At 45.5% G+C, this 26,608-nt stretch overlaps 8 protein-coding genes across 14 annotated transcripts; 3 read left to right on the top strand and 5 right to left on the bottom strand.

Annotated features, from left to right (window-relative positions):
- The first annotated feature begins 1,289 nt into the window (after nucleotides 1–1,289).
- LOC108152066 (RNA-binding protein lark) lies at nucleotides 1,290–3,542 on the top strand. Its single transcript, XM_017281086.2, has 4 exons — nucleotides 1,290–1,401; nucleotides 1,709–2,566; nucleotides 2,656–2,894; nucleotides 2,970–3,542. Exons 2-4 carry the CDS (start codon nucleotides 1,865–1,867, stop codon nucleotides 3,085–3,087), a joined length of 1,059 nt encoding a protein of 352 aa, XP_017136575.1. The 5' UTR covers nucleotides 1,290–1,401; nucleotides 1,709–1,864; the 3' UTR covers nucleotides 3,088–3,542.
- LOC108152063 (major facilitator superfamily domain-containing protein 8) lies at nucleotides 3,531–7,006 on the bottom strand. 6 transcript variants are annotated; one of them, XM_017281078.2, is made up of 6 exons: nucleotides 6,920–7,006; nucleotides 5,335–5,588; nucleotides 4,767–5,273; nucleotides 4,549–4,700; nucleotides 3,898–4,494; nucleotides 3,531–3,824 (listed from the first exon to the last, which is right to left on the bottom strand). In XM_017281078.2, exons 2-6 carry the CDS (start codon nucleotides 5,524–5,526, stop codon nucleotides 3,686–3,688), a joined length of 1,587 nt encoding a protein of 528 aa, XP_017136567.1. In that variant the 5' UTR covers nucleotides 5,527–5,588; nucleotides 6,920–7,006; the 3' UTR covers nucleotides 3,531–3,685. The 6 variants fall into 6 exon arrangements, with proteins under 6 accessions (XP_017136567.1, XP_017136569.1, XP_017136568.1 ...); XM_017281080.2 differs by lacking the exon at nucleotides 6,920–7,006 and adding an exon at nucleotides 6,615–6,798; XM_017281079.2 differs by lacking the exon at nucleotides 6,920–7,006 and adding an exon at nucleotides 6,501–6,575.
- A 204-nt stretch (nucleotides 7,007–7,210) lies between these two features.
- Nucleotides 7,211–8,595, bottom strand: LOC108152065. The gene has a single exon (XM_017281085.2). It carries the CDS (start codon nucleotides 8,558–8,560, stop codon nucleotides 7,304–7,306), a length of 1,257 nt encoding a protein of 418 aa, XP_017136574.1. The 5' UTR covers nucleotides 8,561–8,595; the 3' UTR covers nucleotides 7,211–7,303.
- A 278-nt stretch (nucleotides 8,596–8,873) lies between these two features.
- On the bottom strand, nucleotides 8,874–9,625 carry LOC108152068 (signal recognition particle 19 kDa protein). The gene is made up of 2 exons (XM_017281090.2): nucleotides 9,453–9,625; nucleotides 8,874–9,387 (listed from the first exon to the last, which is right to left on the bottom strand). Exons 1-2 carry the CDS (start codon nucleotides 9,515–9,517, stop codon nucleotides 8,955–8,957), a joined length of 498 nt encoding a protein of 165 aa, XP_017136579.1. The 5' UTR covers nucleotides 9,518–9,625; the 3' UTR covers nucleotides 8,874–8,954.
- Nucleotides 9,626–9,714: 89 nt separating this feature from the next.
- LOC108152067 (geranylgeranyl pyrophosphate synthase) lies at nucleotides 9,715–14,602 on the top strand. Of its 2 annotated transcripts, none has more exons than XM_017281088.2 (7): nucleotides 9,715–10,027; nucleotides 10,246–10,400; nucleotides 12,437–12,545; nucleotides 12,613–12,873; nucleotides 12,934–13,036; nucleotides 13,098–13,225; nucleotides 13,316–14,602. In XM_017281088.2, exons 1-7 carry the CDS (start codon nucleotides 9,962–9,964, stop codon nucleotides 13,475–13,477), a joined length of 984 nt encoding a protein of 327 aa, XP_017136577.1. In that variant the 5' UTR covers nucleotides 9,715–9,961; the 3' UTR covers nucleotides 13,478–14,602. The 2 variants fall into 2 exon arrangements, with proteins under 2 accessions (XP_017136577.1, XP_017136576.1); XM_017281087.2 differs by having other exon boundaries at nucleotides 12,401–12,545.
- An 880-nt stretch (nucleotides 14,603–15,482) lies between these two features.
- Nucleotides 15,483–18,453, bottom strand: LOC108152939 (transcriptional repressor CTCF). Its single transcript, XM_017282633.2, has 4 exons — nucleotides 18,315–18,453; nucleotides 17,763–18,130; nucleotides 15,795–17,704; nucleotides 15,483–15,719 (listed from the first exon to the last, which is right to left on the bottom strand). Exons 2-4 carry the CDS (start codon nucleotides 18,127–18,129, stop codon nucleotides 15,615–15,617), a joined length of 2,382 nt encoding a protein of 793 aa, XP_017138122.1. The 5' UTR covers nucleotide 18,130; nucleotides 18,315–18,453; the 3' UTR covers nucleotides 15,483–15,614.
- Nucleotides 18,454–18,761: 308 nt separating this feature from the next.
- Nucleotides 18,762–20,915, top strand: LOC108152327 (regulator of chromosome condensation). The gene is made up of 3 exons (XM_017281573.2): nucleotides 18,762–18,950; nucleotides 19,018–19,748; nucleotides 19,816–20,915. The coding sequence occupies exons 2-3, from the start codon at nucleotides 19,085–19,087 to the stop codon at nucleotides 20,748–20,750; spliced, it is 1,599 nt and encodes a 532-aa protein (XP_017137062.1). The 5' UTR covers nucleotides 18,762–18,950; nucleotides 19,018–19,084; the 3' UTR covers nucleotides 20,751–20,915.
- LOC108152326 (motile sperm domain-containing protein 2) lies at nucleotides 20,916–26,265 on the bottom strand. The gene is given in 7 exon segments (XM_017281572.2): nucleotides 20,916–21,803; nucleotides 21,863–22,186; nucleotides 22,247–22,350; nucleotides 22,550–22,622; nucleotides 24,652–24,881; nucleotides 24,946–25,431; nucleotides 26,082–26,265. Coding segments are annotated over 7 exon segments (1,956 nt in total). The 5' UTR covers nucleotides 26,173–26,265; the 3' UTR covers nucleotides 20,916–21,155.
- Between the last annotated feature and the right edge of the window lie 343 nt (nucleotides 26,266–26,608).

The raw sequence follows: 26,608 nt of genomic DNA, 5'->3' as shown, positions 1-26,608 counted from the left end.
TACTGAAATTTGTTGTAACACAACCCTGTGCAAGTATAGTATTCTGTTGCAGTGTTGCCATTTTAGCATATTTAAAACTAGATCTAACATATTTTAAAACGAATATGCTTGAACATTTTTAAAAATGCTTATAGCCTTAAATCTAGCGTTTTTTAATTTCACTAAAAAGTGGAAACTATAAAGCTTTGGTCAGAAGTACTGACTATATGTTATGACGCTATATGTTATTTGGCATTGGAATTTTAAGTCTACTGTGGTCAAATGCTGTGATTGAACGGGTATGCAGTCAAATGAATATTGTTAGGGCCAGACTTAGGAACAAAATGACTGTTAAGTCCTTTAACTTAATATTATATATGATATATACGAATAAAATTCTGTGGAAATTTAACGGCTATGGATTGCGCCGTCATGGCAAACTACCAATTACCGTGAAATTTTTAAATTTAATACGTTCCATCGATAAATGTACCAATTAGAGTAATAGCGAATTGGGTGATATAATAACATAATAAGAAATGTATATATTTATGTGCTGTTTTATTTGTAGCCTATGTTTTAGCCCATTTTTTTTTTACAATTGTTAGCTTGTTCTAGCTTGTATTTTTCTGAAATCTCGCTTATTTTAGCAGCACTGTTCTCTTGGGAAAAATATATAGAATTGAAAAAATGTTTGTCATCCCAGGCTCCGTAGGTTACAAGATACTAATCATATGCATGAACATGTCTAAAACATATAAATTTGGTAAATTTTTTTTATTAATTACGTTTTAAAAACAGTTCGGAAAACAGGATCTTCATATAAAATTAAAGAAATAGGTCTTCAAATACCAGCAATATTGCGACTGTTTTTTTTTTTTTTGTTGAACTATTTTGTTTATGCCTTGTTTTAGCCAAAATACAATAAAAGCAAGGACTAAAAACTAACTAATCTTGAAGAAAATGTATTCATCAACGACCTAAAATTTTGTGGGCAGAACTAAGTTTTAGTAAGCCAGAATTATTCAACGGAATAAACAAATTGAACAATATGAGCGACTATCCTCTTTCGTTTTTTTGTTTGACCGCTAAAACCTCTTTTCAGACAAGATTCAATAAAAGCAAGGGGTTAAAATAAGCCAGTCAGGGCTGAGGGTTCTATTAAGTTAGTTATATTACACGGAATATAAAAAACGAGGAATATGTATAATAGAACTTGAACTCGTTAGTATATTTATGGAATATGTTTAAAATTAAACGCCATATTTTGGTATATTTCTGAGGGTGGGACGGTATATTTTAACGATAAATACGCGGTCACACTGTCTCTAATTCTGTCAGAAAGAAAAGATTGGGGAAATTCTTTTAATAAAATTAAAGTAATTTTTCGTGCATTGATAGCAAAATTTACAGGACACACAGGTAAGTCGTTGAAAGCATTTGAAAATTTGTTGAAGCGGCAGCCCCAGCGCACCACTGCAACCGTGAAAAATGAATGTGTGAGCCTGTTGTCGCCATCTTTTTTTTGTGTATGTATGTACTTGTGCCGACGCCAATTAATGCAAGACACTGTGCATGACGTGCCTCGCCTCGCTACCTCAAGAAAGAGATATTCAAAGTGGTAGCATCCATGCCAGACGTTCGCGGCATACGCGTTCCTGTTTAATGACTTTGAGTATATTGGTTCGAACAAGATGAAAATTGCATTGTTTTCTTCTTTCACTTTGAGGTCGCGGTTATCTCCTCGTACCTGCCGTCGCTGTCGTCGCAATCGCGATAAAGAAACCGCTCCGCCAACAAACGCCGCCGCGTAAGTCCGGATTTTCCCCCAATTTCAAGAAACGCAAGAACCGTGGACGACAACGCAGCCGAACCCGTTGCCGCTATGCCCGGAGCCGGCACGTTCAAGTTGTTCATCGGGAATCTCGATGAAAAAACTCAGGCTACCGAGCTGCGTGCGCTCTTTGAGAAATACGGTACAGTCGTCGAGTGCGATGTGGTCAAGAACTATGGGTTTGTGCACATGGAAACCGAACAGCAGGGTCGCGATGCCATACAGAACTTGAACGGTTACGTTTTGAATGATAATGCCATCAAAGTGGAGGCTGCCAAAAGTCGTCGCGCCCCCAACACGCCCACTACGAAAATCTTCGTGGGAAATCTAACCGATAAAACGCGGGCACCAGAGGTGCGTGAGCTGTTTCAGAAATACGGCACCGTCGTCGAGTGCGACATTGTGCGCAACTATGGGTTCGTGCATCTGGACTGTGTGGGTGATGTGCAGGATGCCATCAAGGAGTTGAACGGTCGCGTGGTCGATGGCCAACCGCTCAAGGTTCAAGTATCGACTAGTCGTGTGCGCCCCAAACCGGGCATGGGCGATCCGGAGCAGTGTTATCGTTGCGGCCGTTCCGGTCATTGGTCGAAAGAGTGTCCGCGCCTCTATGGCAGCACCGGAGGCGGACGCGAACCGCCATCGCCGCTCAGTGCCGGTGGCTACAGAGATCGTATGTACGGTCGTGATCCTTATCCGCCACCACCACCTCCGCCGCCATTCCTGCGTGATCGCATTATGGATGGCTTTAGGGTAAATGCAGCATACATTTCAAAACATCATCCAATGCTCACCTCTCCCCGCGTCTCACAGCAACTAATTGATTATCTTTCCCCCCACAGGATTATGATTACTATGACCGCCGCTTCGAGGATTCACGCGACCTGTACGAGCGTCGCTATCAGTCATCGCGTATGCGCGACTTCCCACCACCACCGATTTCACGACGCGAGCCCATGCCATTGCCGCCTCCGTTGAGCGGCAGCCTGCGCTCTTGCAGCGTCACACGTGGATATGACACCATGTTCAGTCGTCGCTCGCCACCGCCACCACGCAGCAGCAATGGAATGAGTCGTTATGGGTAGGTGACAGAACAGTTGAAGCCTTTTTATAAACCTTTCCTAATTTCTGCCGTTTGCCATTTCCTTTCCCCCAGCTCGCCAACACCCCATGGCTATGAGGACTTTAGTCGTGATTCCTTTGACGACCGCATGATCTCGTCACGAGGTATGCGCGGTCCCTCTCCACCGGGTCGCCGCTATGCGCCCTACTGAGATGAGTTTTACTATCACGGCAGCAGCTGAGTGGCAGTCGCTTTGGCATACCCAAACACTTTCAGAACAGAAACAGACTTGTGGCTGCTCAGCTGGTCGCCAGCAGCAGCATGTTGTTATCCTCGGCTAAATGTGCTGGTGCCGACCACATTTACACACTTGTTGCTGCCGCGTACTCGTATTTTACTACACTAACACTAATCGTAAACTTAAACAAGAGAATACCATATTTGTCGCAGCATTTTCCCCCATTTGCTCCTCCACACACGCTGGACCGCCTCAATCCTGTGCATGTTGGTCGAGACCACGCCCCACACACACAAACACGCACACACTAACTAGACAACGACTGCTCTTGCCCTCTGCCGCAATTAAACGATCGAACGTTATTGAATATTGTGAAGTTTTGTGTGTTCCAATAAAGAATCGATAGCAGTCGAAAATATGCAAAAATATATGAATATATTGGTTTCTATATACCAAATGGGGGACGTTTGTAAACCTAGGATATTTAAGGACGATATTCTAAAGGCAGTATTGCAACATTATTCTACAGCTCAAGGCAACTCCGCGCTACGCAAGGCAGCTGGAACTGTGGTTAGGTGGGCTCAGTGTGCTTTTCGGAAATGAGCGATTCATCCGGTGAGTTGTCTTCTATTTGTGTGCCATTGAGTTTACTCAATTCTTGCAGCTCCACAGGCGCTGGCTTGTCGAATGTGGGCGGGATGAGAAGGCGACTGAAAATAACGATTGGAAGGAGGACGGATTAATTTCAACTGAATATCAGACGGAAATCTGTGTAAAACTCACTTGCCACACTGCAGCGCAATCATTGCGACGAGCATCATAAACGATGTAACCCCAAAGGTCCAGTAAGTTCCTAATCTGGTGTAAATGGAGCCAACAAAGACAGGACCCAAGACGCGTGACAGGCAACCCGAGCCAGTCATCCAGCCCATCCAGACGCCCTGAGGCCGCGGCCCAAGCACCTTCGAGAAGATGGTCTGGATGAGGGTCACGCCAATTGGATAGCCCACGGAGGTGAGGGCAAAGCCAATGATGAACTGTGTCAGGGTCACGGCTGGAATCACAGCACACCACTCCTGTGTGGCTGGGCAGCCCAGATAGAAGGGATCTTCGTAGCTTAGATTGAGGCTTGCATTAAAGGCCAGAGCCACCTTAGGTGGATCGGGTCCCCATGGTAGGAAGAGCACCCGGCCCAGTACCATCAGCGAGAAGCCGCCCCAGATGAGCACGTAACGTTCGGCGAACAGCTTGCACATCGGTTCGATCATCACGAATGTCACCAGCGAAACTATGGCTGCAGTTGTCATCATGATGCCCATGTTCCAGAGCGCCTGCTCGTTCGACCAGGCGAACATATCCATCGTCAACGACGTGCCCAAACTGGTAAATATGAAACATGAAACACTTTAGCTCTGAGTCTTTGGAAGAACTTACGTCTCGAGGAGCACAAAGTTGAAGACGAGCACAAAGAAGGCCACAATCAGGGTCCAGGCGGACAGGTAACTCGGCTTGATGCCCTTCCACGTATCTCGCTCTGAAGTGCCACCCTGCATGACCATTACCTCGCGAGCGGCTATTTTGTGTTCCTAAAATCAGAACAGAGAAATCTGTAGGTTAGAAAGCTACGCTACCATCATTAATTTGTGACTTACCTCAAATACGCCGGGTAGGAACATCAGGAAGTTGCACATACTCATGATCACATTGATCCAGCCGGAGCCCGTGTACATGTTAAAGTGCATCTTGCCCCGAAGCCAGACATGACCCTCAGCACCCAGCGGTGTGACTGCCGCTTGGAGTGTCGGGCCGATGATGAAACCCAAAACCTGGGCCAAAGACACCATAGAGACGGCATGGGTGCGCTCGCTGATTCGCGTGGCGGCCGACAAGTAGGATCGGCACAGGGCTATGTTTGCCGAACTGACTCCAATCAGAAATCTTGAGGCCAGCATCCAGTACTTGACATTGGGGGGGCGCAGCTCCAATGAGGAGTACATGCCGCTGGCTACAGTGAACAAGGCTAGTGAAAGGAGCAGCGGGAGGCGAATGGTGCCTAGCTTATTGCCCCACCAGCCGAATATAGGACTGAAGATCATCTGTCCCAATGGATTGGCGGCGACTATCAGACCCATGAACTCCTTGCCCGCATCGGGATCTAGCTGGAGAGAGATTTGCATAAGATTTCGGAGGTCAGGAAGCTGTTCAAAAAGAGACACCTACCTTGTTGAGGAAGGGCCATATCCCCGTGATGATGATGCTAAAGCCCAGCGCCATCAGGAACATTGTAAAGTAGATGGTGCGCACGGAGCGCCAGCGCTGCGTGTACTCCTCCAGGGTCTCCAGTCCATCGTCGACATCCTCGGGCAGTCTTTTGGTTTCCATGCGGGAGCGCATTTTGCGGACAAAATCCATGGTGATCCTGGGTATATGTCTTTGAGTGGATCTATCAATTCCTAACCTCAGGCTGTCTCATTCTGTAAGTGGACAAAATTACAAACATTATTGTTTTCTTTGTAAAATTCATTTTTGTATAATGTAAACTAAAATGCCCTTTGATCGTACATACTCGTACGAGCTCTAGTTATTTCTAGCTGATAATATCACCTTCTTTGTAAGGGCTTCCACTATATAAAGACTTTAAAACATGCCACTTCAATGGATTATCTGCATGCTCTGTTGGTCGATTATCCTCCCTCCCCATTGCCCAGAAACAGTTTGCCCAACTTATCTTAGCAATTATAAGAGATAAAGACAATCGCAGACTGATTCAGTGCAGCTGTTTTCTTCCCCGTTCCATGGAACTGTTATTGCGTGCGTGTGTGTGTGAATTAGTTAAAGCCACTATCGGTATGAGCTATATCATTCCGCAGATAACGCTAGAAGGGAACCCTGTCGTTTTATTACATGATTTTATTTATCGAATTGGGCATTCAAAATTTTCATCAATTTCGCCTCGTCACCACCGGATCACACCATCGGGAAACACACAAGAGAAATGGGGGTTTTCGTAGCGTTTCTGTTTGTTGATAGTGTAACCTCGAACTGCTCGACGTTAATGATTCCATTCCCTTCCACTCGGAAAAATTCGTTCGGCATTCAAATTCCAGATTTTGTGATTGGCTCTCCCATGAAGCTGAATGCACACTGTTCGATGCATGCATGTATTCTCAAAAGCAGCTAAAAATAGGTAAGCTCTTGAGTTTTCTTACACTCCCTACACTTGGATCCAGTTAACGGCGAACAGTACCCCCGTTCTGGTTTGGTGGATCTTTACACACACAAACACAAACACACTCAGACACCGATTGGGGGATAGGAGAAACAAATGTAGCGAAGCAACCAGTTGACCGACCGTTGAACGGAGGCTATATGGTCTTTGAAATCACCTTTTACATATTCGTATATGCTTACGCTCTCACTCTCTTTCACTTGTGTATTTGATTTTGAATTGATTTCACATTCGAAAGAAATAAGTATTTGGCAAGGGCATAGCTATTTACTTCTTTGTTGTTATGTATATTTCCTTATGTACAAGCGACACAAATTAATATGCTCATATTGTACGTTCACATTCTCGTTTATAAATGAATTGTTTTCATTGTCTCTTTTTTGGTTTTTACTCTCTTTTACGTTAAAACACACTCGTCTCGTGCACTTCACGCTCTCACAACCGAAGCTATACATATATCTTCTCTCAGTGAATGTAATAAATAGCCCCCTTTGTTCTTGCACTCTTTGTGGGGATGGGGGAAGGGTTCAGTTCACTTGCGATGCACCTTTTTTTTACCAATTTTGTTAGTGCTACCTGTTGCAACGGCGGAGCTGTGGCATCGCAACGCAAAAGAAACGGTCAAAGGTAGATAAGTTGAATATATATTTTGATATAGAATATTAATATATATTTGGTAATATAATTTTTGGTGATATCAACTACTTTTTTAAATTTAGAAAACAATTCGACATCGCGGCTATCCGTGCTTTCAAATGCGCCCGTTTCAAATCTTATAAACCTTTAGGTGTCTTCCGCCTGCATGGTGCGTTACGATAACAAGGTTACGTCGATGAATATCATCGATTTTAAAATGCACATAACTAGATTTAACGCTTTAAAAGGTTGCAATTTGAAAATTTATTGTTTTACTTAAAAATATACAACAAAGAAAATAAAAAAACGTGCTGTTTATGTGTTCTACTGATTTCCGCGAACTTGCTGAAGACGCATCAAGCGCTGTTGCCGCAGCCAAGGGAAGAGGAGGCCACGTTGGGGTAATAGCGGAGCGGGAGGTGCGAGACCTTTAGCAGGAGCTAGGGTCACAGCTTCGGGACTAATGTCGTTGCGGTAAAAGCTCATGGAGCGGCCACTGGGGCGACGAGGAACAGGTGCCTGCCCCTTGCGCTCAACGTCATCATCGTTCATGATGTTCAGGCTGAAGACATCCCCGCTGTTGTTGTCTGACGACAAATGGCTCACAGTGTCCTGGAGGACGCGCGGAATACGCTCCACCGCTTGCATTGCATCTTGCAGCGGTCTAATATCCCGCCCAAACTTGTTTGCTTCTTTCTGCGACTGTTCCATGGATGCGGCCTGGCGGGACGTAGTCTTCTTGGTTTTCCAGGACCTTTTGCTGTCACGAATCGCCTGCTGTCGCTTCTGCAGGGGTGCAGGACGTAGGAGGGGTGTGCCATTCTGCTCAAAGAACCAAGGTTCCCGACGTGTAACTGTGATAGGCTCCACTGGAGCGGCTTGGCGTTTGAATGCCGCGGGCTTGGGCTCCCGCTGCTTCTGGCCACGTGTCCCCAAAGGAGAAGGGCGCACCAATGTACTGGCAAAATCGTTGAACCACTCCAGGTGATCTACAGATCGCTTATGCCTTGCTAGCTCCGATTCCTTGGTCACTTTCGAGGGTGTTTCCAGAGCATTGACCGTCAGTTGACTGGCTGTCTTCTTGCTAGCCGACCTTGAGGGCTTATAGATGGTAATGGTGTTTCGACGATTACGAGCGGTCTTCAGGCCAGTGGCACTCCTGGTCACCAGATCCCGTCTCTGCTCAAACTGCTGGGCATTGCGGACGAATCGGTTGCTGCTCGGGCCCTGTATGAGAATCTGAAAGGGACTGTTCAGTGTTTTCGCGTTTGCCTGCATGGTGCGAATGCATTCCGTGTCCGAGTTCTCGTTGTTGCACTCACAGAGACACTCTTCCCCGCAGTAGAAGCCCAAACAGCCGCAGTGCTCGCAGAGGGCTTTGCAGTTCAGCTCGTGCTTGGCCTCCGTCAGGGGATTAGCATTACGAGATGCTGCCGCTGACGGCGATAAAGTGGAGAGCGCGGATTCCGTGGTTGCAGCCACTGCAGCAGCCAGATGCAGTTGAAGGACTGCCAGCCAAACCAAGACTAGGGCTATGGTGTAGGCGTAGAGGCTGCGATGTTTCATCGTTTCCGGTGTCATGGTCGGGTCGTGTGGCTCCGTCTTGGCGGCTCTCGAATTGGGTTGTGGATGTACGATTGCAACGCGCGACGGTTTTTATACGCTGACCAGGTGAAATTTTAGATGTTTCTCCGCTTCGTGACAGTCGCTTGATTTTCGATTTTGTTTTTTTATTCAGTTCGCCGGAATTTCGCTGACATCGTGTGATCTTGAAACATTTCTAAATGGGGTTCTGTTCTATGCTTGAGTCGTATGTTCTGTGAGCTGATTTCTCTTTTTGGGACAGATCCGCATGCCAAGGGCAAATACCTGCACTTGAACTTAACACAACATACGGGTACGAAATTTCTGTTTACAGAATTTATTACAAAAGAAACCAACTAAACAAATGTCATTAAAAACATGATTGAAATCATCAGCGGCGCTTGCCTTTGCCCTTCTTGCCGCCGCCACCACCACCACCACTCCCGCCGCCGCTAGCTCCAGAGCCGCTTGACTGCAGTTGGGGCTGATGGAAAGAATCCGCCGACTTGTTCTGGCGCGTCTTCAGCTGGGGTATTTTACCGGCAATGTACTGCATGATAGATTCTCGCGAGGGAAAGTCTTTGCTGCACAACGTGCCATCGGCATTGCGGAGTTGGACGCGAATCCGGCCTCGGAATTGCGCCTCCCTGCTGATTTCGCGGGGATATTTAAGTGTCTCCACCAGAAAGTGCATGTTGGTCACCGACAGAACATCTCGCATCTCGTGGTAGTGTGGATTCTCGACGCAGTTCTCCTTGGGCAGCCGACGACCTTCCTGGCGAGTCTTCTTGCTATTGATATAGGCGGGGTAAATGCATATCCAGCTGTGGAAACAATAATAAAGAGAGCATGTGATTGGGACTTTGGCTTGTTGTTCCATCTAACTTACCGCTCCATTTGATTGTGTTTCAAATCAGGATTCCAATTGATGCGCATGGGAAGTGGTTCTGCCATTGTCACGTTGATTTCTTTGTAAATATCAGTAATTTTAACAGATTGTTACTCAAAATCAGCCTAGAAAGTTTTTCCACGCAGGCACCTTGCCCGAAATAGAGATGGGAGAAGTGAGACGATACCATCGATATCGTTGCGAAGCAGAATCCGATGAATCGATAGTTCCATCGATGATTTTCTGGCTCTACTAGTCGCCGTTTCACAACAATACAAATGGCTGGTCGCAGAATAACTTCAATAACAGTCTTTTTCTGGTCCTAAAGCAGTGCGCGGCGTTGCCCTTGTTGCCTCTTCGAAACGTTTTTCTCGCTTAGGTAAACGAGCGGCGTACGAAACCATTCTAGTCACGCGTATCGCGGTGCTTCGTTGTAAACATCGCCGCCCCACACGCCACAGCAACAACACAACACAACACAAAGCAAAGGCAAGACTCGCGGCCCAACAATGGAAGAACTGAACAGTATATTGCAGAAAACCAAAGATAAATCAACGCAAAAAGAGCAGGATGAGGTACTTATCCCTTCCGTTTAATCATTCAAGAGCCTGAACTTTGGCATTTTAAAGATTGACGCCAGCGCCTGGGCCTGTGTCTGGGTCTGGGCCTGCGCCCCGACACCCCAAAAACCCCAAACTAATCTACTTCTCGGTTCACTTCTTTTCTTCCCACTTCTTTACGGTTTATTTACATGTCGCCCACGCACCCACGTGTATCCCATCGCTTATCCCAGATTCTGCTGCAGCCCTTCACATACATACAACAGATTCCTGGCAAACAATTTCGCTCCGAGCTGGCCTTGGCCTTCAATCACTGGTTGCTCATACCGGCCGAAAAGTTGGCGCAGATTGGCGACATTGTACAAATGCTGCATAATTCCAGTTTGCTGTGAGTATATATATTGTATATGCATCTATGTAGTATGTGCCTGTATAGTATGGAAAACCTTTCGATATTGCATTCAAAACTAATCATGTGTAGCATGTTTTAATTTTAAATTTGACCTTTGCTTTTGCATTTGTGGCTCTCTCTGCCCGTAGCTTTTGTTTACCTTCCCCCATGCCACACTTTTGACCCCAACCCCATACCTATACCCATACCCATACCCATGGTATCTCTGTTAAATCTCACTTCACACTTGCACAGCATTTTGTATAGACTTTTTTTGTTTATTTGCTTTCGTTTATATAGATTTCAGCTGAACGGCCATTTGGGGTGTGAAGTTTTTTTTATTATTTTGGGGAAAATGAGAAGTGCTGCACTGCCCCAAAACGTATCTCCCATATGGAGCTCATTGGAGTCTTCTTATCATCGTTTGAGCACACAGTGTATCAGCAGACTTTATCCGTTTAGCGTATGACCGTTGGGAGGGCAGTTCTGGTTCTATTTGCCGATGACTCACACCCTTTCGACGGATCCAACTGGCGGCCTTGTTTGGCCGCTATATTGGATAATGTTCTGCTCTGCTCGGCTGTGTGTGCGTACGTGTTAGCCTCAAATCAATTCCAAAATTTCATCATGAGCCCGCAGAATCGGCTGTTTACAATACTTTTTCAATTGAATTTCTTGGCATTTCATTGCCCGAACTGGAATTGCATAAATTATTTCGATTTCTATCCATTCCATTCCCCCCGAGTGGGTGGAATGGGGAATGAGAAGAGGGAAGAGGATGCTGCCTGCCTTGCAGCTCCCGGCAACAATTAAACTCTGAACTGTCCCAATTGAAGTGTGTCTGCCGCTTTTCAATTAAGGCCTTTGTCTGTAAGATGCCAGCAGCAGTGGAGCTTAGTGCGTCCCTTGCGAATTGTCACTATCATCAAGCAGCAGCTAATCAGCTCTAAGTTTCCTTCATGGCTTTTCATCTCTCTCTTTCTGCCTCTCGCTCTCTGTTCAATCAGGCAAACTAAGACTGTCATGCCACTCGTCCCTGGGCCACCTGTCGCCTGTTATTCAAATTCAAATTCTTTGAAATGGCCTTAATTCTGCTTAAAATCTCTTCATTGTTCCTTGACATTCTTTCCATTTCCATTTTGTCTCCTCTCGTGTCCGGTCGTCCCAAGTGCCTTGTCTTCGCCATGTTCTATTCTGTTCCTAATGCATTTTCATATCGGCAAAAACTTAGTTTTACAACTATGTCAGTTGCAAGTAACAGCCACGAGGCAGCCAGCCACTTTCCCACCTCCTACGATGGCACCTCAACCCGTCCCGTCCTGTCCGTCAGTCAGGCGCCTCATTCATGCACTTATGCCCATTGTCATTTAGTCAGCCAGCAAGCCAGCAAGCCAGCCAGCCGACAGCCGACAGGCATTGTGACAACTCTTGCAACGCAGCACGCCCACCATTCACCATCATTTTTCTCATCACTATCCAGAGGCTCCTCGAGGCCCGGCCCCACTCTCCTCCACTCTCGACGCCTCCTGCGCTGCCGCCCTTTGTGCGTTGTCGCTCCAACGCCCACGCCTCCATGCCATCCAATTCCCTTTCAATGGTTCTGCCAGCTTTGGCGGAGCGCAAACATTTTTTAATTACGCAAATGTTGGGTTGCCCAGTTTGCCTTTGCCTTTGCCTTCGGTTTTGCCTGGCGGGCAACGTAGTTATTGAAGCGATGATGTTGGCCTTAAAGCGGGGCTTAAATTTACACATCTATTATTATGAGAGGCATACAACACGTACGTATGTACGTAGTACGTACACACGTGTGCATAAATATGTTTTAGCATGTTGTGGATGCCTGGAGATGGAAGCGTGACTCACGCTTTAAGTAAATATTCTCATTCTCTCAGTTTAGTTGTAGTATGATTGCTAGTATGATTATAATACACTACCATAGATGATCGATTGATTCACTGACCTGCTCTTCAATATGTGTTCTTGCTACTAACTTACAGCATTGATGATATTGAAGACAATTCGATCCTTCGCAGAGGTGTGCCCGTGGCCCATTCAATCTATGGCGTGGCTAGCACCATAAATGCGGCTAACTATGCCCTGTTTCTGGCGCTGGAGAAGGTGCAGCTGCTGGGACATCCAGAAGTATGTCCTCTGATATCCACGATTCAAATGGAATTCAATTAATCAATCCCACAATCAATCTTTGAAGGCAACCAAAGTGTATACGGAACAACTGCTGGAGCTGCATCGAGGCCAGGGAATGGAGATCTACTGGCGGGATAGCTTCACATGCCCCTCCGAATCGGATTACAAACTGATGACTGTACGCAAGACTGGCGGCCTGTTCATGCTGGCAATTCGCCTCATGCAGCTGTTTAGTGCCAACAAGGAGGATTACTCAAAGCTGACTGCAATTCTGGGACTGTACTTTCAAATTCGTGATGACTACTGTAATTTGAGTTTGAAAGAGGTGAGTGCTGCTAGTACCTAAACACTGACACTCAAGCACTGACCATTCTCTGCCCTACAGTACACGGAGAACAAGAGCTTCGCTGAGGATCTGACGGAGGGCAAGTTCGGTTTCCCAGTGATCCATGCGGTGCGTTCGCAAAAGCAGGACAAACAGGTTCTACGTAAGTCCCACAGACTTGACCCAAGGCTTGCCACTCATCAAGTTACGTTTCGTATCCGCAGACATATTACGCCAGCGCACGCACGACATTGAGGTCAAGAAGTACTGCATCAGTTTGCTGGAAAAGCTGGGAAGTTTTCAGTACACACGCAAGGTTCTCGAGACGCTTGATGCGGAGGCGCGGGCAGAGGTAGTTTGTCCTTGAACTAAATTGATTGCATTATTAATAGCTAATGGATGTGCTTTCTGTGCTTTCTTCTCTCTTTCTGTTCTCTGACAGGTGATGCGTCTGGGTAGCAATCCGTACATGGACCGGCTGCTCAATAAGCTGCTCTCGTGGAAGACCAGCGACAGTGTCAGCATTACGCAATCGAATCAGATCAATCACAACAACGTGACAGCCCGCAACAGCCCCAACCAGAACACACTTAACTGCAATTAACAGCCAAAGAGGCAAAAGAGGGAGCAATCGTGAATTGCGAATGGCGGAGCCTCTTTTGCTGCTAACCCAAGAACCGAGCCGAGGGCTAGGGCCAGCGCCTGCCTCAGTGCGCCCCTAATGCGTTTTCTGCAAAAACTGAAAATATTCTGAGATTTATGTTCTACTTTTGCCTCCTAGAACGCTCACAAAAAGCCAACGTTTACTAACTAAAACTAAATGTAGGGCAGAGAAGAGAAATTAAAGGAAAGGAAAGGAAGGGAAGGGAAGGGCAAGGGAAGGGAAAACCAAGAGCAGCCTTACAAAAATAAAATTGTTAAGCCAAAAGTTAAATGATATAAGCCAAGCTTATGAACGAGCTAGCATATGAGCCATAGAACAGCTTTCCATGAATTTGTTTATGTTTACGTTTTCGCTTAGTTTAGTTCCTTTTTTATACGCTTACGTTCTCGATTTAATATTAGTTACGGAAGGGGGCTTAGTCTGTGCCTCAATTAGTTTCCATTTTCTTTCCTTTTTGCCAGGGCCAAGTAAATCTCAAAAAGCATTAACTTAATTATAGGATATGCAATATTTAAGCTGTTGTATTTCTAAGTGTACTAATTCGTATTCGTGTTTCCTATACTGAAAGCAATTTTCGATTTCTTAATGTCATTTTTCGAATCTACTCACTCAATGTGCACGCACTTCCTTTATCGACGTTGTTCCATTTTAATTGTTATACAATCGTATACATATGTATTATTAACAACAAACAAATTGTTAACGTTTTATGCAACAAACAGCAACAAAGAAACCTAAAAAAAAAGCAAACAAAACAAAACTATATATTGAAATAATGATAAATGATAATGATGCACTGCACAGCAGATTTTTGCACATTGCACCACCTAAAGTATATACATACACATATTATATACTTCATATATATATATATATATATATATATATATATTTTTATTGTAGTTATACACTTGAAACGGCAAGAGAAAAAAAGAAAGCCAGTGAAGAAACCGAATTGCTGAAGAGAGAAAGATAAAAAGAAAGAAGGAAACAAATATGCAATGCAAACATTTTATGGTAGGAAACGATAATTAAATAGCCGAGAATTTACAGCGTTACACAGTGCACGCCCAGAGATGCTGCAGCTCGATACAAATGCAAGCGCACCTAACATTTTGCCCATATACCACTATTGAGAACATTGAAATATATATATTGTATGTATTTAAATAAATATTTATGCCAAGTTGTCATCTAAAACAAGCGGCAACGTTGTGAGCCGCGGCATGGGCTGCGGCTCTTCTTTTTTACCCAATACTTAGTCAGTATGTACAGTGCCGGATTTCTCCCTCTCTCTCACTACTCACACCAACACCAGACGCGTCAGAGCGCGCACACTGCACGAGTAAGAGTGAGAGAGAAAATGAGTAGCGTCACCACTCTAAACGGTTTTCTTCATTCTAATAATGATCCGATCTGATTCAGATTCGGCGATCTAGTAGATAGTCTTTCTCTATTCTGCGTTTTTGGATTTCTCGTGTTTTCTTCAAATATGTGGCACTGATATCCGCTGGGGGCGGAGGCGGGCGTGTGAAAGGAAACTTGATTCAGTGTGATATCACGGGAGTCGGCACACAATTTGGTGGCTACAGCTCTTATAGTCTCTGAGAACTAGGCGTGAAACTCGGCTATTGATACTAATCAAGGACTTTATGGGGTCGGAAACTCTTCCTTCTAGCTGTTACACACATCCACCACAACACTAATATATTTCTAAACTCTTCGAGTACCGGGTATAAAAATAGTTGTAATCTTAAACAACACTCTGTGTAAACGGCAAAGGTTCGAGACATGTATGTACATATGCAGACGTGCAAGACTGAGTTCTCGACGAGTCAGTTTAAGGGTTAGCTCCATTCAAAACGTCTGCAAGGGCAGACGAGCCGAATTGCCTGCACCCAAAATGCTAGAGACGAAAACTTTTGGTGATTTTATTACATATACATATTTTTAAAGAAAACAAGTAATTTATTCCATAATGTACATACAAAGTACTCTACGTGTGTACGTATTTCGGTAAACATTGTATTACATACTATGCTAAATTCATAATCATTTACATTTATCCTGTAAAAGACTAAGCATCTTGCTCGATCATATCCATTAGCTGTAGATACTCCTGTGAAGTTCCATCCATTTCGGAGTCTTGCTCTCCGTAATCAGCGTATTCGGCGTCATCGTCCTAAAATCAAAAAAATATTTGGAAACACTTAGTCCATTGGGCTTTGGATTGTGCTTAGAGTTATTAGATACACACCTTAAAGCCAAAGCAGTTGGCAGCATTGAACTTAGAGCCTTTGGGCTCGCGTTTGACTACCACCTCCTCGTCGCCATTAACCAGTTCCACGACCATGACCTGGCCATCATCACCCTGCAGTTCAACCGTGAACTCTGAGGTGTTTGGCTCTTCCTTAATGTGGAATGTCTTGGTGCCGCCTTTGGCCCTGAGGCGGCGGTTAATGATAACGGGCTGATTGATGGAGCTCTTTCTGGGTTGTGTGTTGATAATGACCGGACTTTTTTTTGATTTCGCTGTAGGAGTGCCCATGGCCTCTAGAATTTCATCCTCGTAGTTGTCCGGCTCCACGTCGGCCAGTTCAAAGTTCTCCTCGTCGTCGTCATCCATGTCAATGAGTCCTCTGTCAAAGTCACTTTCGTTGACCAGGGTCACGATGCTGCCATCAGGCTGCAGACGAATATTGCGACCCATTTTCAATTTGAGCCGCTCCTCGCGAGCATTCTTCGTCTCGTCATGGATCTCCATGTGCCGTATCAAATTTCCTTTGTGGGTAAAAATCCGCGGACACTCCGGGCAGCTGTGCATCTTCTCGCGCGGCTCGGGCCTCGTGTATTCCTCGTTGTGCACCAGATTCATGTGGCGACGCAGCAGCTGGCGCTGACGGAAGGCCTGCGGGCATACTTCACACTTGAAGGGCTTCGCATCCAAGTGGACGAGCATGTGAGAGTCCAAATGCCGCTGGGAAACAGAGGCGTACTCGCATAGCTTGCAACGATAGCATCTCTCGCCCTCGTGGGTCTTTATGTGCAACTTATACTGGTAGCGATCGGGTAGATTTTGGCCACAGCGCTTGCAGGGTATCGGTTTATCTGCCGTATGCATATTCATGATGTGAAGGCGCAAGTCCGCCTTGCGGCCACAGGTGGTAGGGCAGTGGCTGCACTGGAACACGGGCTTATCCACGACGCTGTGGATGAGTTTGTGCGCCTTCAGGGAATTGGACTGCGTAAACCGGGACTTGCAAATATCGCACTGATACCTCTTCTCCCCCGTGTGGACAACGAGATGACGCTTCAGCTTGAACGTGTCCTGCGAGGCATAAGTGCAGTGGGGACACTGGTACGGCCGCTCTCCGGTATGACAGGTCATGTGGCGTCTTAGCTTGGTCAGCTCCACAGAGGCGTAGCTGCACTCCGTGCATTTGTGGGGCTTCTCCTTGGTGTGCTTGTATTTGGTGTGTCTTATCAGCTCGCCACTGGTGACAAAGGCGCTCTCGCAGTGCTTGCATTTGTGCGGCTTATTCCCCAAATGGGTGTTCACATGGTTCACCAATCCCACATTCGACTTGAATCCTCTATCGCATATGGAGCACTTGAAGGAAAAGTCAGTCTCGTGTGTTTTGTTGTGGCGCGTGATGAGAAACTTCTTGTTGGTCGTGTAGGCGCACTGGGAACAGTTGAATTGATTCACCTTGGCTGTTTTTTTCTCCACAGTTGGCACAGGCTTCAGTAAGAACTGCCTGGATGTGATCTTCAGCTCCGGCTTGGACTCTTCTGGTGGGTTGTCATCGAACTCATAGACCTCGCCGTCAGCCACATTGCCCAGGGCTTCGACGGCAGCATTATCAATGGTGTACTCTGAATTTCCGGTAATATCGGCTACGGCAGCTGCAACATCTTCGTCAGCCACCAGTTCCTCGATCTCCCGCTCGATGTCGAGGGGATCGGACTTCGGCTCGAGCTTCGGTGAGGGAACCTTTTGTGACTTTTTGGGCCTGCCCCTGGCAGTGTTAGCAAATGTCTTTGCTGGCAGCTTTGGAATATCAGCTGCTGCTACTGCACTCGTTGCTCGTACACTGATTGGTCTTGGCTCTGCTGCGGATCTTGTGACCATTTTCGGGGAAGATTGGGCAGGACGTAAATTGATGACTGGACGAAAAATTTCATTACTTATGTGTGCATTATGTTTGGCTGGTCTGGTACTCACCTTTGTTGGACGGCTTACTAGCCCCTGAGCGGGTGGTCTTGTCGGGCTTTTTTGCTAAGTTCTTGAGTTTCTCCTGCAGCTCTTTCTGCTTTTTGGGCGTAGTTTTGACATAGCAGTTTCCGTCATCGTCAATGAAGTATTTATCCTCATCGTCCTCCTCTTCACTTGGATTGTAGTCGTCATCGTTTTCTGCCTGTTCTTCCTCAGAGACTTCAACAATATAATCATCATCGTCCTCGGCGACACCGTCCTCCGCTCTGATTGATTTTAAAATCTTATGCACAACTTTGTCGTCTTCTATTTCCTTGTTTAAATTGTTCAGGAACGACTGCAGATCCTCAGACATTTTATTCGACGATTTCGACATCCTAATAAAAAACGATAAAACCAAAAAATTTATATTTGTAAACATTTTTGGAGGGATGCATGGTGGCGACCCACAGCGGCCTTTGAGCGGCCGCCCCCAAGCGGCGGCGCCTATTGATTTCCCCCAAACTTTCTACAGCATCGACACTACGATTCGCCCTTTACTGATTGCTTATTGGCACTTACTGTATTTAATAAATATCACTCTGCAAAGAGACTAAACACGGGTTTTTTTTTTCAATTTATGCGTTTCTTTGTGTTGCTAGCAATTTCCGTCAGAGTAAGCAGCTGCGCATTTTCAATAAAAGATGGCGACATGTCGCATCATACATCAGGGTTGATACGACAGTTTTACCAGGGCTCCGTCACTTATGTTAATGGTGGGCGTAAAAAATTTAAATTTTAAGGAATTCAAAAAAAAATGTCGTCTTCAGTGTAACCTTACAGTTTTATTTATTTTTTTCGGCCACATCGGCCATTTTTACAGATTAAAACTAGCGCCGAACGTGTTGCCCTCATTTATATGGTGACTTGAGGAAAATACGGTACTACTTTATCAGTATTTACAGTATATTTTGAAATTGAGACGGTATATTTTGGTATATTTATGAGGGTCGGACGGTATATTTTATCGATAAGTCTGCGGTCACACTGATCGCAAGCAGCTGCCGGTTCCCGCGCATTTTTCGGCAAAAATCTTGATCTACGTTTTTTCGCTATTTGGTTTTCACTCGCATTAAAACCATCGTAGCAGCAACGTTGTACCGACCACAGGAATCTGCAAGAAAACGTGTCCCCAACAGAGCCGTCGTAATTTCCATTGTGAGTTCATAGCCTTGGTAGGAGGTAGCGTCCATAACCTTATATTTGTTTGTACATTTTTTTTCAGTGTTAGTTTTTGTGACTAAATTTGTGAAATTTTGAAGCTCGATTTTTGAAACATCATACCAACAAAAATGTCGCGACGCAAGGCAGTAACGAACAACAACAATGCCGGCGAGGCAGAAGCCCAGCCCACCTTGGCCAAAAGGGCGCGCATTGCTTTCAGCCTGGATATACCCAAGCGACGCCAGACTGTGGGCACCGTGCTGGTTTGCGGCACGGGCGACTTCGGACAGCTTGGCTTGGGTGAGGATATCCAGGAGCGGAAGCGCCTTGCAGTGGTTGAGAACATCCCAAATCCTGTGGATGTTTGCGCTGGTGGCATGCATAGCCTCGTGCTGACGGAGAATGGCGATATCTACTCCTTTGGCTGCAACGACGAGGGCGCCTTGGGGCGAGATACCAGCGAGGACGGCAGCGAGTCGGTGCCCGCATTGGTCCATTTGCCCGGCAAAGCAGTGCGCATCTCGGTGGGAGATTCGCACTCTGCTTGCATATTAGAAGACGGCAGCGTCTATGCTTGGGGATCGTTCCGCGATTCGCACGGAAACATGGGCTTGACCATTGATGGGAACAAGCGCGTACCCGCCAATCTTTTGGCGGGAACTGTTTGCTGCAGCATTGCTTCGGGCTCCGATCACTTGGTTATATTAACCACCAGGGGAAAAGTGTACACGGTCGGATGCGCTGAGCAGGGCCAGCTGGGACGCATTTCAGGGCGTTCAGTGGGCGGAGAGGGTGAGTTTATTTTTTCAACACATGTGTCTTCTGAAATAAAAAAACTATTTCGTTTACATTCCACCAGGTCGCCGCGGCAAGCGCGATTTGCTGCGACCGGACCAGCTAATCGTGAATCGAACCAAGCCGTTCGAGGCCATATGGGCTACAAACTACTGTACGTTCCTTCGGGAATCCCAAACAGAAGTTATTTGGGCCGTCGGCTTGAACAACTTCAAGCAGCTGGCTTACGAAAAAGATGAGGATCTGATTTTACATCCGATTAAAACTGCTCTTAAAGACATCAAGCAGATTTCTGGTGGTATACACCATACACTGTTTCTGAAGAATGATAAACGATGCTATGTCGTTGGTCGTCCAGAGTATGGACGCCTGGGCCTGGGCAGCAAGCAGGATGTGGTGGACCAATTAACGCCCGCTAATAATCTGTCTGACAATATTGTGCATGTGGGATGTGGCGAAATCTCTTCATATGCCATTACTGCAGATGGCAAGCTATATTCGTGGGGCATGGGCACCAACTACCAGCTGGGTGTAGGCGATGGCGATGATGAACTGGAGCCAGTCCTTGTCAGTGGCAAGAATACCCAAAACCGAAAGATGCTGCTTGCATCGGGCGGTGGCCAGCATGGTCTGTTTTTGGGTGAGGCTGATGCGAAGGAGCTAAAGGAAAAAAATATGCCAGCAGCAGCCACAAGCAGCAAGACGGACAATATTCCCCTTACTTCTCCAATTACAACGGTGGAAACTATTAAAGGTCAAAAGGGACAATCCAAAACTCCACCGAAGAAAGCCGCTGCCAAGCGCGGAGCTCCTGAAGCGAAGAATGAAAAGGAAATTGTGCCTGCAGCAGCCATGAGCAGCAAGAAGGAAAAGTCTGCTTCTCCTCCTCCAACTTCAACTAAGGAAACCGCCAAAGGAGGAAAGGGAAACTCCAAAACTCCGCCGAAGAAGGCCGCTGCCAAGCGAGGAGGATCCAAAAAGATTAAAGCTGCAGAATAGTTTTATAAAAGTTGACTACCCCCAATTTTTTTTTGACCGCATTAAGTTGTCTTACGCTTATCCTACTTAAGAAATGTTTACTCCTGGTTCGATTCGTACGAATTTTGTATTTAAATGGAAACATGTTAGAAAATGAAACAAGTTTAGATTTGATTTACTTACTAATTAACTGTTTTACTCCTTAAGGTTTTCACGTTTATAATTTACACAAGACACATCCTAAAAACTATAAATTCTTGGCTCAAGCGGGGAGCGAGATTGCTGATGGTAATTTGGGAGCTATGAAATTTAAGAGGCAAACTAGGCCTAACCATTTTTACTCATGTTTGAATATCATATAACTGGAATTTTGTACGCGTAAGCATATAGTACATTGTCGATATATTAATGGTGATTTTGGCTTGACTAAAAATAACACGGCTGTCGGTGATTGCCCTCGGCGGCGGCTCCTGAGTCAAGTGTAGCTAGGGATGTGGTTTCGGCCTGATTTTCGTCGTCGGTGCTGCCCAGGTGGAAGCTGACGAACAGTATGCCGCATAGCAGGGATAACGAGAGGATGAAGCGCATAAATTTGCGTGCGAATGCAATAAGACCAAGCAGATGGCCGCCGCCAGCTACACCGCCACTCAGTTGATGTCCTCCATTGCAGCTGCGCTTCAATTGCAGCTGTGCGTGGATAAGGGCCTCTAAACAGTCTACGTAATCGGCTTCGCTGTAGTCCAGTCCCAGGTCCATCAAATCAAAAGCACATGCGTAGTTTTCTAGTTGATAGCAGTCGTGGTTATAATTGCTTTTGTGCTTGGCAGTGGCATCAGCCACCTTCTTCCCATCCTGCTTGGTCAGATTACAAGGGAGCAGTAAATATTATTTGCGCTTATTGGGGCAAAAAGCGCCAGATTGCTTGCCGCAGCTGCCGGGACCAACTGGATAGTAATGTTCAAAAAACAAAAATCCGACAGCAGCGTACAGCAACAGTACCAGAAGCAACGTTAAATACTGGACGAAATTTCCAACCTTAACGCGCCTGGACAGTGCCTTGACCTGGTCCTGTAACTGCAATAAGTAAACGGGTTACCACACAATCTTAGCTGGCCATTAACTTTGTTTCTTACGTCCGGTTTTCCACCCTTTGCACAGTCCAAAGTTGCTGTGCTCGCCTTGCCTGCGCATTTGGATGCTGAATTCTCAAAGCGACAGACCAGACGATGCTGTTCTATTTCCGGGCCACCTGTGCATTTGTTCCGCCACAGCTCTGCCACATCTGCTCCACCGCACGTTCCAGGGACTATCATGGCCATCACCAGGAATTTGTCTTTGCTATCTTCGCTCAGTTTGTATTCCGACTTTAGCCAGATGCTTATTTCGGCCTTCTCGTTGGGCGATATGATGCCGCATCGTGGACGCACTCGGAACTTTTCTGGCGATGTGGTTTGTATCTGAATATGGGCGAAATAGATTAAATCAACGCTTCGGGGCTTGGGACGCGACCAACTTACCTTATAGGTCACTGGCTTCTGGGAGATGCACTTGAAGTTCACCGTGGCCTCCGCATTTTTCTGATTGAAGTTGACAAATTCCTTCTGCTCTAGTTGCAACATGCCTGCTTATAGAATAATATATAAATGTGTGTAATTTAAAACTTTGTAATCTAAAATGTTTCTAGTAATAAAAAAAATTTTGAAACAGCTCGAAAGATTCAACTGAAATGAGGAGAACTCAAATACTACAATGACACAATAAGCAGTTCAGGTTGATTTTCGATTTGATAATTTTCCCAAAAGATTGATTCATATTCTTACCCTCTGTTGGGGTGTGCATGTCTCCGATGTTGGACTCCTTCAGCACCATGGGAGCGATTTTGGCAAAGTGTACCTGTCGATTACAGAGAACAAGTTAGAATGGCTGCTCATGGAAATGGTCGTTGACGCCCCCTCTCATTCTTTTTGCGTACTTATTCCACCCACTGGTCGGTAGGCTTTTTGTGTCGAACGTGCTTGGCAATGGCATTTTTTCCAAGAGCCCTCACTCGTCTTTCCCCCATCTATAGAACCCTTGAGTTCGCATCAACGAAGGTTCCACTTGTATTGTGGAGGCCATCTCGTAAATCGGTTTATTTGGCATTCTAAAACTAACAAAGCCGGAGGATACGGATACTGACGGCCAGGGTGCGACAATAATGACATCTTTATATGGTCTATCAATGTACGCAGAGGTATTTCCCCTGCTCTGGACACTTCCACTTACGTATGTTGTTCTTTGTCATCACTTACGCTTAATTTATATCCAGACAGATTGAGATTTTTGATTAAATATGCATTTATAGTATGTATTTAGTAACCGATTTGTTTCTACAGATCCATCGACAACTTGGCCAGCTCTAGCGGTTGCAGCGCGTTAGGGAATTTATGCAAAGCGTTAGCACATTAGTGCCTATTTTGGAGCTAGTTTGTAGTTCAATTCAAACCAGTTCTGGAGCCTCCGATTAAAAAAATCAACGGGATGGATTTTTAAACAATACGTTCTTTTGTTTAAACTGTATAAACAGAAGACCTCCATATCAAAATATCGAAGGCGAAATGGGTGTTGAATTACAATTCGATTCACTATGGCTTTGCATTACACGTAAACAACACATGATCACTCACAGACCAGACAGTAAACACGCCATACAATGAGAAATTGAAGCCTTTTATTGAAATTCTTTCACTCATGGTACTAAATCCGTTGAGATGCATATGATAATACACGTTTTATTTTAAACACCGCACCAAACAATGATGCCAAATAATTTAGCGCGAGTTCACCGTACCAAACACATACCAATGCAGACGCTCTGTACCTACCCTGGGCATGTTGGCTTAAGAATGAATATCAATTGGGTGTATAGTGTATAGCAATGCAGCATCCGCCTCTTGATTTCTGCTCTTCCTCTTTTCTTATTTGTTAATTAATATTAAACATTAAACACCGCAGATGCACATGAAGACACAGATTTGAAACAATTGAAGAGCGTAACGTTAAAATGAGGTTGCGTTGAAATAAAAAAAAGACTAGATGGTGACGACGCTGTCGCCGCGAAACACAAATGAAAAAGCACAAAAGAAAGCTGACACGGGAGCTTTTGGACAAAGCACAGCTGGTGGTTGTTCCTCCTTCTCCTCTCCGTTGTGCGATCAGCTTCTTCCAGCTGTTGCTTCGGTCTCTCGGAAAATGAATTGAAACTGAAAGCGAATGAAAGTGCAATTACAAATGAGTGGGGTGCAAGCAATAAATGGGGATAGCATACATAAGTGCGTGTGTGTGTGTGGATGTAGAATGTTTGGTGTATTGCGTATGGGAATGGTGTAATTCTCCCTATGGGAATACCCTATTTAACATATTTCCATATATGAGTGTTCTACTTTTTAAGGGTCAATGGTTTACGCTTGGCGCTCCGCTGACCGCCGACCCTAGCCAGAAAGCGAAAGTTTAACAATACATACATATGTGAAATAAATGACTATTAATAGCGCCATTAATGTGTGCCTCCAACCAAACAATACACTGTGGGAATATTTGCGAGCTATTCCTAAAGCAAAAGTCTCAACAATAGGCTTCTATCCATATTTTTCTCTCAGTGTCCGGCTACTGGGGAAGAGCGTTCCTTTCGGACAGGCGGCGTCAACACACGCAGGACACGCAAGCAGCGCACCCTAAATCAATACAATAGTACACACCGAGAATGTAAATCAATTATGGAGAAAGCTAAAGGTCGCTAGCGTGCCGGACCCGGCAGGTCAGAAAAGCAATTAGAAGACCCCAACATTTTCCGGCTTAATCCAAATGGAACACTCCCAATAGCCGGACACTGTTCGAGATTTTGTTGTGCTTGATGTCTCTGTGTGTCTCGTGGTTCACTCACCTTCTTGTCCCCACCCAGGCCGAGCTGGTCGTCGTCGGAGCTGGCGACCGGCTTGGATGCCACCACCTGCTTCGTTTCGGCCACAAAGCTGAACTCATAGTTGTCACTGCCACCCCAGCTGGCCAGGCAGTTGTCCTTGGAAATGTACTGGCCGATGTCCTTTTTCGATATCATTTTCAGAATCTCAACCGCTTTGGGCGGCAGCAAGGCCTTGATAACCTTAAAGGCAGCTAAGGTGGTGAAGCAGAATGTATTGTTTAGTGTCTAGGTGAAAGTTCAAAGTTGATTACTTACCGTTCAGCACCCAGGCCAGCTCAAACACCAATATATAGTTAAGGGCATTGGGGTAGTACATCTTAAAGGTCTCCACAATGCGCTTCACAAAGTCTAGATCCAGGGTGGCCAGGCCCGTGCCCGCCATGTCGAAGAATATGGTCACCTGTGTCATGTGCTTCTCCCACTGGGTCCTCTCCACCCAGTAGATCACAATGCGAATTAGTTCGTCCAGACTCTTGGATTTACTGTGCAACCTGACGCGGAAAACCAACAACGGCTTTCCATCCACATCGCTGCTGTGGATAAACACGGAGCCCTCCTTCAGATATTCTTGGTTCAATTTACTCTCGTCCAGATCATTTGCCCCGTACGACTCTCGCCAGGTGCAGGTTTCCCATAGCTTGTTCATGGACGCCTCCATATCCAAATCATACATTTCCAGGAATCGCTGCAGCCAGACATGATCATTGCGTATGCGATCAATGTCAACCGGATGGAAAGGAGCTGGGAAGCGTATTACAAGCATATTTCTGTTTATATTAAATGATTTTAACGATTCTACAATTCTTATCTCCGAATACAGAGCGATAATGTAAGCAAATATTGACAAAAAATATCTCTGTTTATACGGAGTGATAAGCTTAGTTAATGTTCTGATCTCGTTGTGATCTCAGGTTTCTTTGGTATCGCCTGAGAACCTCAAATTACAGGGCTAGTTGACCCGAGGAAAATAGCTTATATATGTACATAAGCCCCATTCCACTATATATTTAACTATTTAGGTAGCCATAGCTAGATTTTCAAGTTCAAGTTCAAACAAACTCAGCTTTCAGTGGATTGCAGTCAGATCTCTATGTATATTTATTCAGTTAGGCAAAAATGTCCGGTAAAATATGATCAAACCGACTCGTTTGCCCTGCGGGATACGATTATAAACAAAAGATTCACCGAAACTGCAATAATTCTAGTTATTATACGTTCATATATGTCTGTCGAAAAACCTGTCACATATGTACATATATGTATGTATTTATACATTTGTATATGAAACAGAGTTTACAATATAGGCACAAGCACATCAAATCCATTAGTCACAGATACTTATGTATGTACGTTGCACTTTGTATCCGGCTGGTACTTAAGTATTATCTCACCTGCTGGCGGTGTTGTGGCATATTTGCTGTTGAACTTTTCGCGCAGTTCCTCAATCTGCGCCGGGGTCACTTCCTTGACTTTAACGCCCATGATGCAAACGGGTAAAAATCGGTTAAAATCCGCACTCGAAACCAACCACGACTGTCGATAGACTGAACATTGAACTCTACTTCCAGCAAGCACTGATTCTATTTCTGTGCTCTACTCTAATCGCGTTTCTGTCTAATCAGTAATCGTAATCCACTTTCACTGCCCACTGAAATGTGTGATTAGATTTCAGCCTGCCAATCAATAAGTTGTTAACAGGCACCAACAACTATTGTGCTTATATTGTAAGCGACAAATCACCGACCAGGCCTGTGCGAGAGCTATGTGCAAGTGCGTTCCCCGAGCGCGTGCAGGTTACTGGCTAACGGTGTCGACAGGGCTATCAACGATCGCCAGTCGTTGGGAGTCAACTGGCGTGCGAGGCGAATGTGGAGCACCACCACAATACACCCGATGGGATGGGAGGCATCCCAAAAGG

Source organism: Drosophila miranda, chromosome XR, assembly GCF_003369915.1.
Source record: "Drosophila miranda strain MSH22 chromosome XR, D.miranda_PacBio2.1, whole genome shotgun sequence".
In the NCBI taxonomy this organism is placed as follows: Eukaryota; Metazoa; Arthropoda; class Insecta; order Diptera; family Drosophilidae; genus Drosophila; species Drosophila miranda.
The sequence above is the reverse complement of the archived record's forward strand: the minus strand, read 5'-3'. Positions and strand labels throughout refer to the sequence as shown.

What these genes read in the sequence shown, in the direction of transcription:
- LOC108152063 (XM_017281078.2), bottom strand. Translation starts at nt 5,526, where the DNA reads ATGGATTTTGTCCGCAAAATGCGCTCCCGCATGGAAACCAAAAGACTG. An exon ending in AACTTTGTGCTCCTCGAGAC is followed by an intron (nt 4,495 to 4,548) that starts GTAAGTTCTTCC and finishes CATATTTACCAG; the next exon opens with TTTGGGCACGTCGTTGACGA. An exon ending in ATTGCGCTGCAGTGTGGCAA is followed by an intron (nt 3,825 to 3,897) that starts GTGAGTTTTACA and finishes CGTTATTTTCAG; the next exon opens with TCGCCTTCTCATCCCGCCCA.
- LOC108152067 (XM_017281087.2), top strand. Translation starts at nt 9,962, where the DNA reads ATGGAAGAACTGAACAGTATATTGCAGAAAACCAAAGATAAATCAACG. An exon ending in CGCAAAAAGAGCAGGATGAG is followed by an intron (nt 10,028 to 10,245) that starts GTACTTATCCCT and finishes CGCTTATCCCAG; the next exon opens with ATTCTGCTGCAGCCCTTCAC. An exon ending in CTGCATAATTCCAGTTTGCT is followed by an intron (nt 10,401 to 12,400) that starts GTGAGTATATAT and finishes ACTAACTTACAG; the next exon opens with CATTGATGATATTGAAGACA.
- LOC108152327 (XM_017281573.2), top strand. Translation starts at nt 19,085, where the DNA reads ATGTCGCGACGCAAGGCAGTAACGAACAACAACAATGCCGGCGAGGCA. An exon ending in GCGTTCAGTGGGCGGAGAGG is followed by an intron (nt 19,749 to 19,815) that starts GTGAGTTTATTT and finishes ACATTCCACCAG; the next exon opens with GTCGCCGCGGCAAGCGCGAT.
- LOC108152066 (XM_017281086.2), top strand. Translation starts at nt 1,865, where the DNA reads ATGCCCGGAGCCGGCACGTTCAAGTTGTTCATCGGGAATCTCGATGAA. An exon ending in GCATTATGGATGGCTTTAGG is followed by an intron (nt 2,567 to 2,655) that starts GTAAATGCAGCA and finishes TTCCCCCCACAG; the next exon opens with GATTATGATTACTATGACCG. An exon ending in AATGGAATGAGTCGTTATGG is followed by an intron (nt 2,895 to 2,969) that starts GTAGGTGACAGA and finishes CCTTTCCCCCAG; the next exon opens with CTCGCCAACACCCCATGGCT.
- LOC108152065 (XM_017281085.2), bottom strand. Translation starts at nt 8,560, where the DNA reads ATGACACCGGAAACGATGAAACATCGCAGCCTCTACGCCTACACCATA.
- LOC108152068 (XM_017281090.2), bottom strand. Translation starts at nt 9,517, where the DNA reads ATGGCAGAACCACTTCCCATGCGCATCAATTGGAATCCTGATTTGAAA. An exon ending in AAACACAATCAAATGGAGCG is followed by an intron (nt 9,388 to 9,452) that starts GTAAGTTAGATG and finishes TTGTTTCCACAG; the next exon opens with CTGGATATGCATTTACCCCG.
- LOC108152939 (XM_017282633.2), bottom strand. Translation starts at nt 18,129, where the DNA reads ATGTCGAAATCGTCGAATAAAATGTCTGAGGATCTGCAGTCGTTCCTG. An exon ending in TAGTAAGCCGTCCAACAAAG is followed by an intron (nt 17,705 to 17,762) that starts GTGAGTACCAGA and finishes TTTTTCGTCCAG; the next exon opens with TCATCAATTTACGTCCTGCC. An exon ending in CCAACTGCTTTGGCTTTAAG is followed by an intron (nt 15,720 to 15,794) that starts GTGTGTATCTAA and finishes TTTTGATTTTAG; the next exon opens with GACGATGACGCCGAATACGC.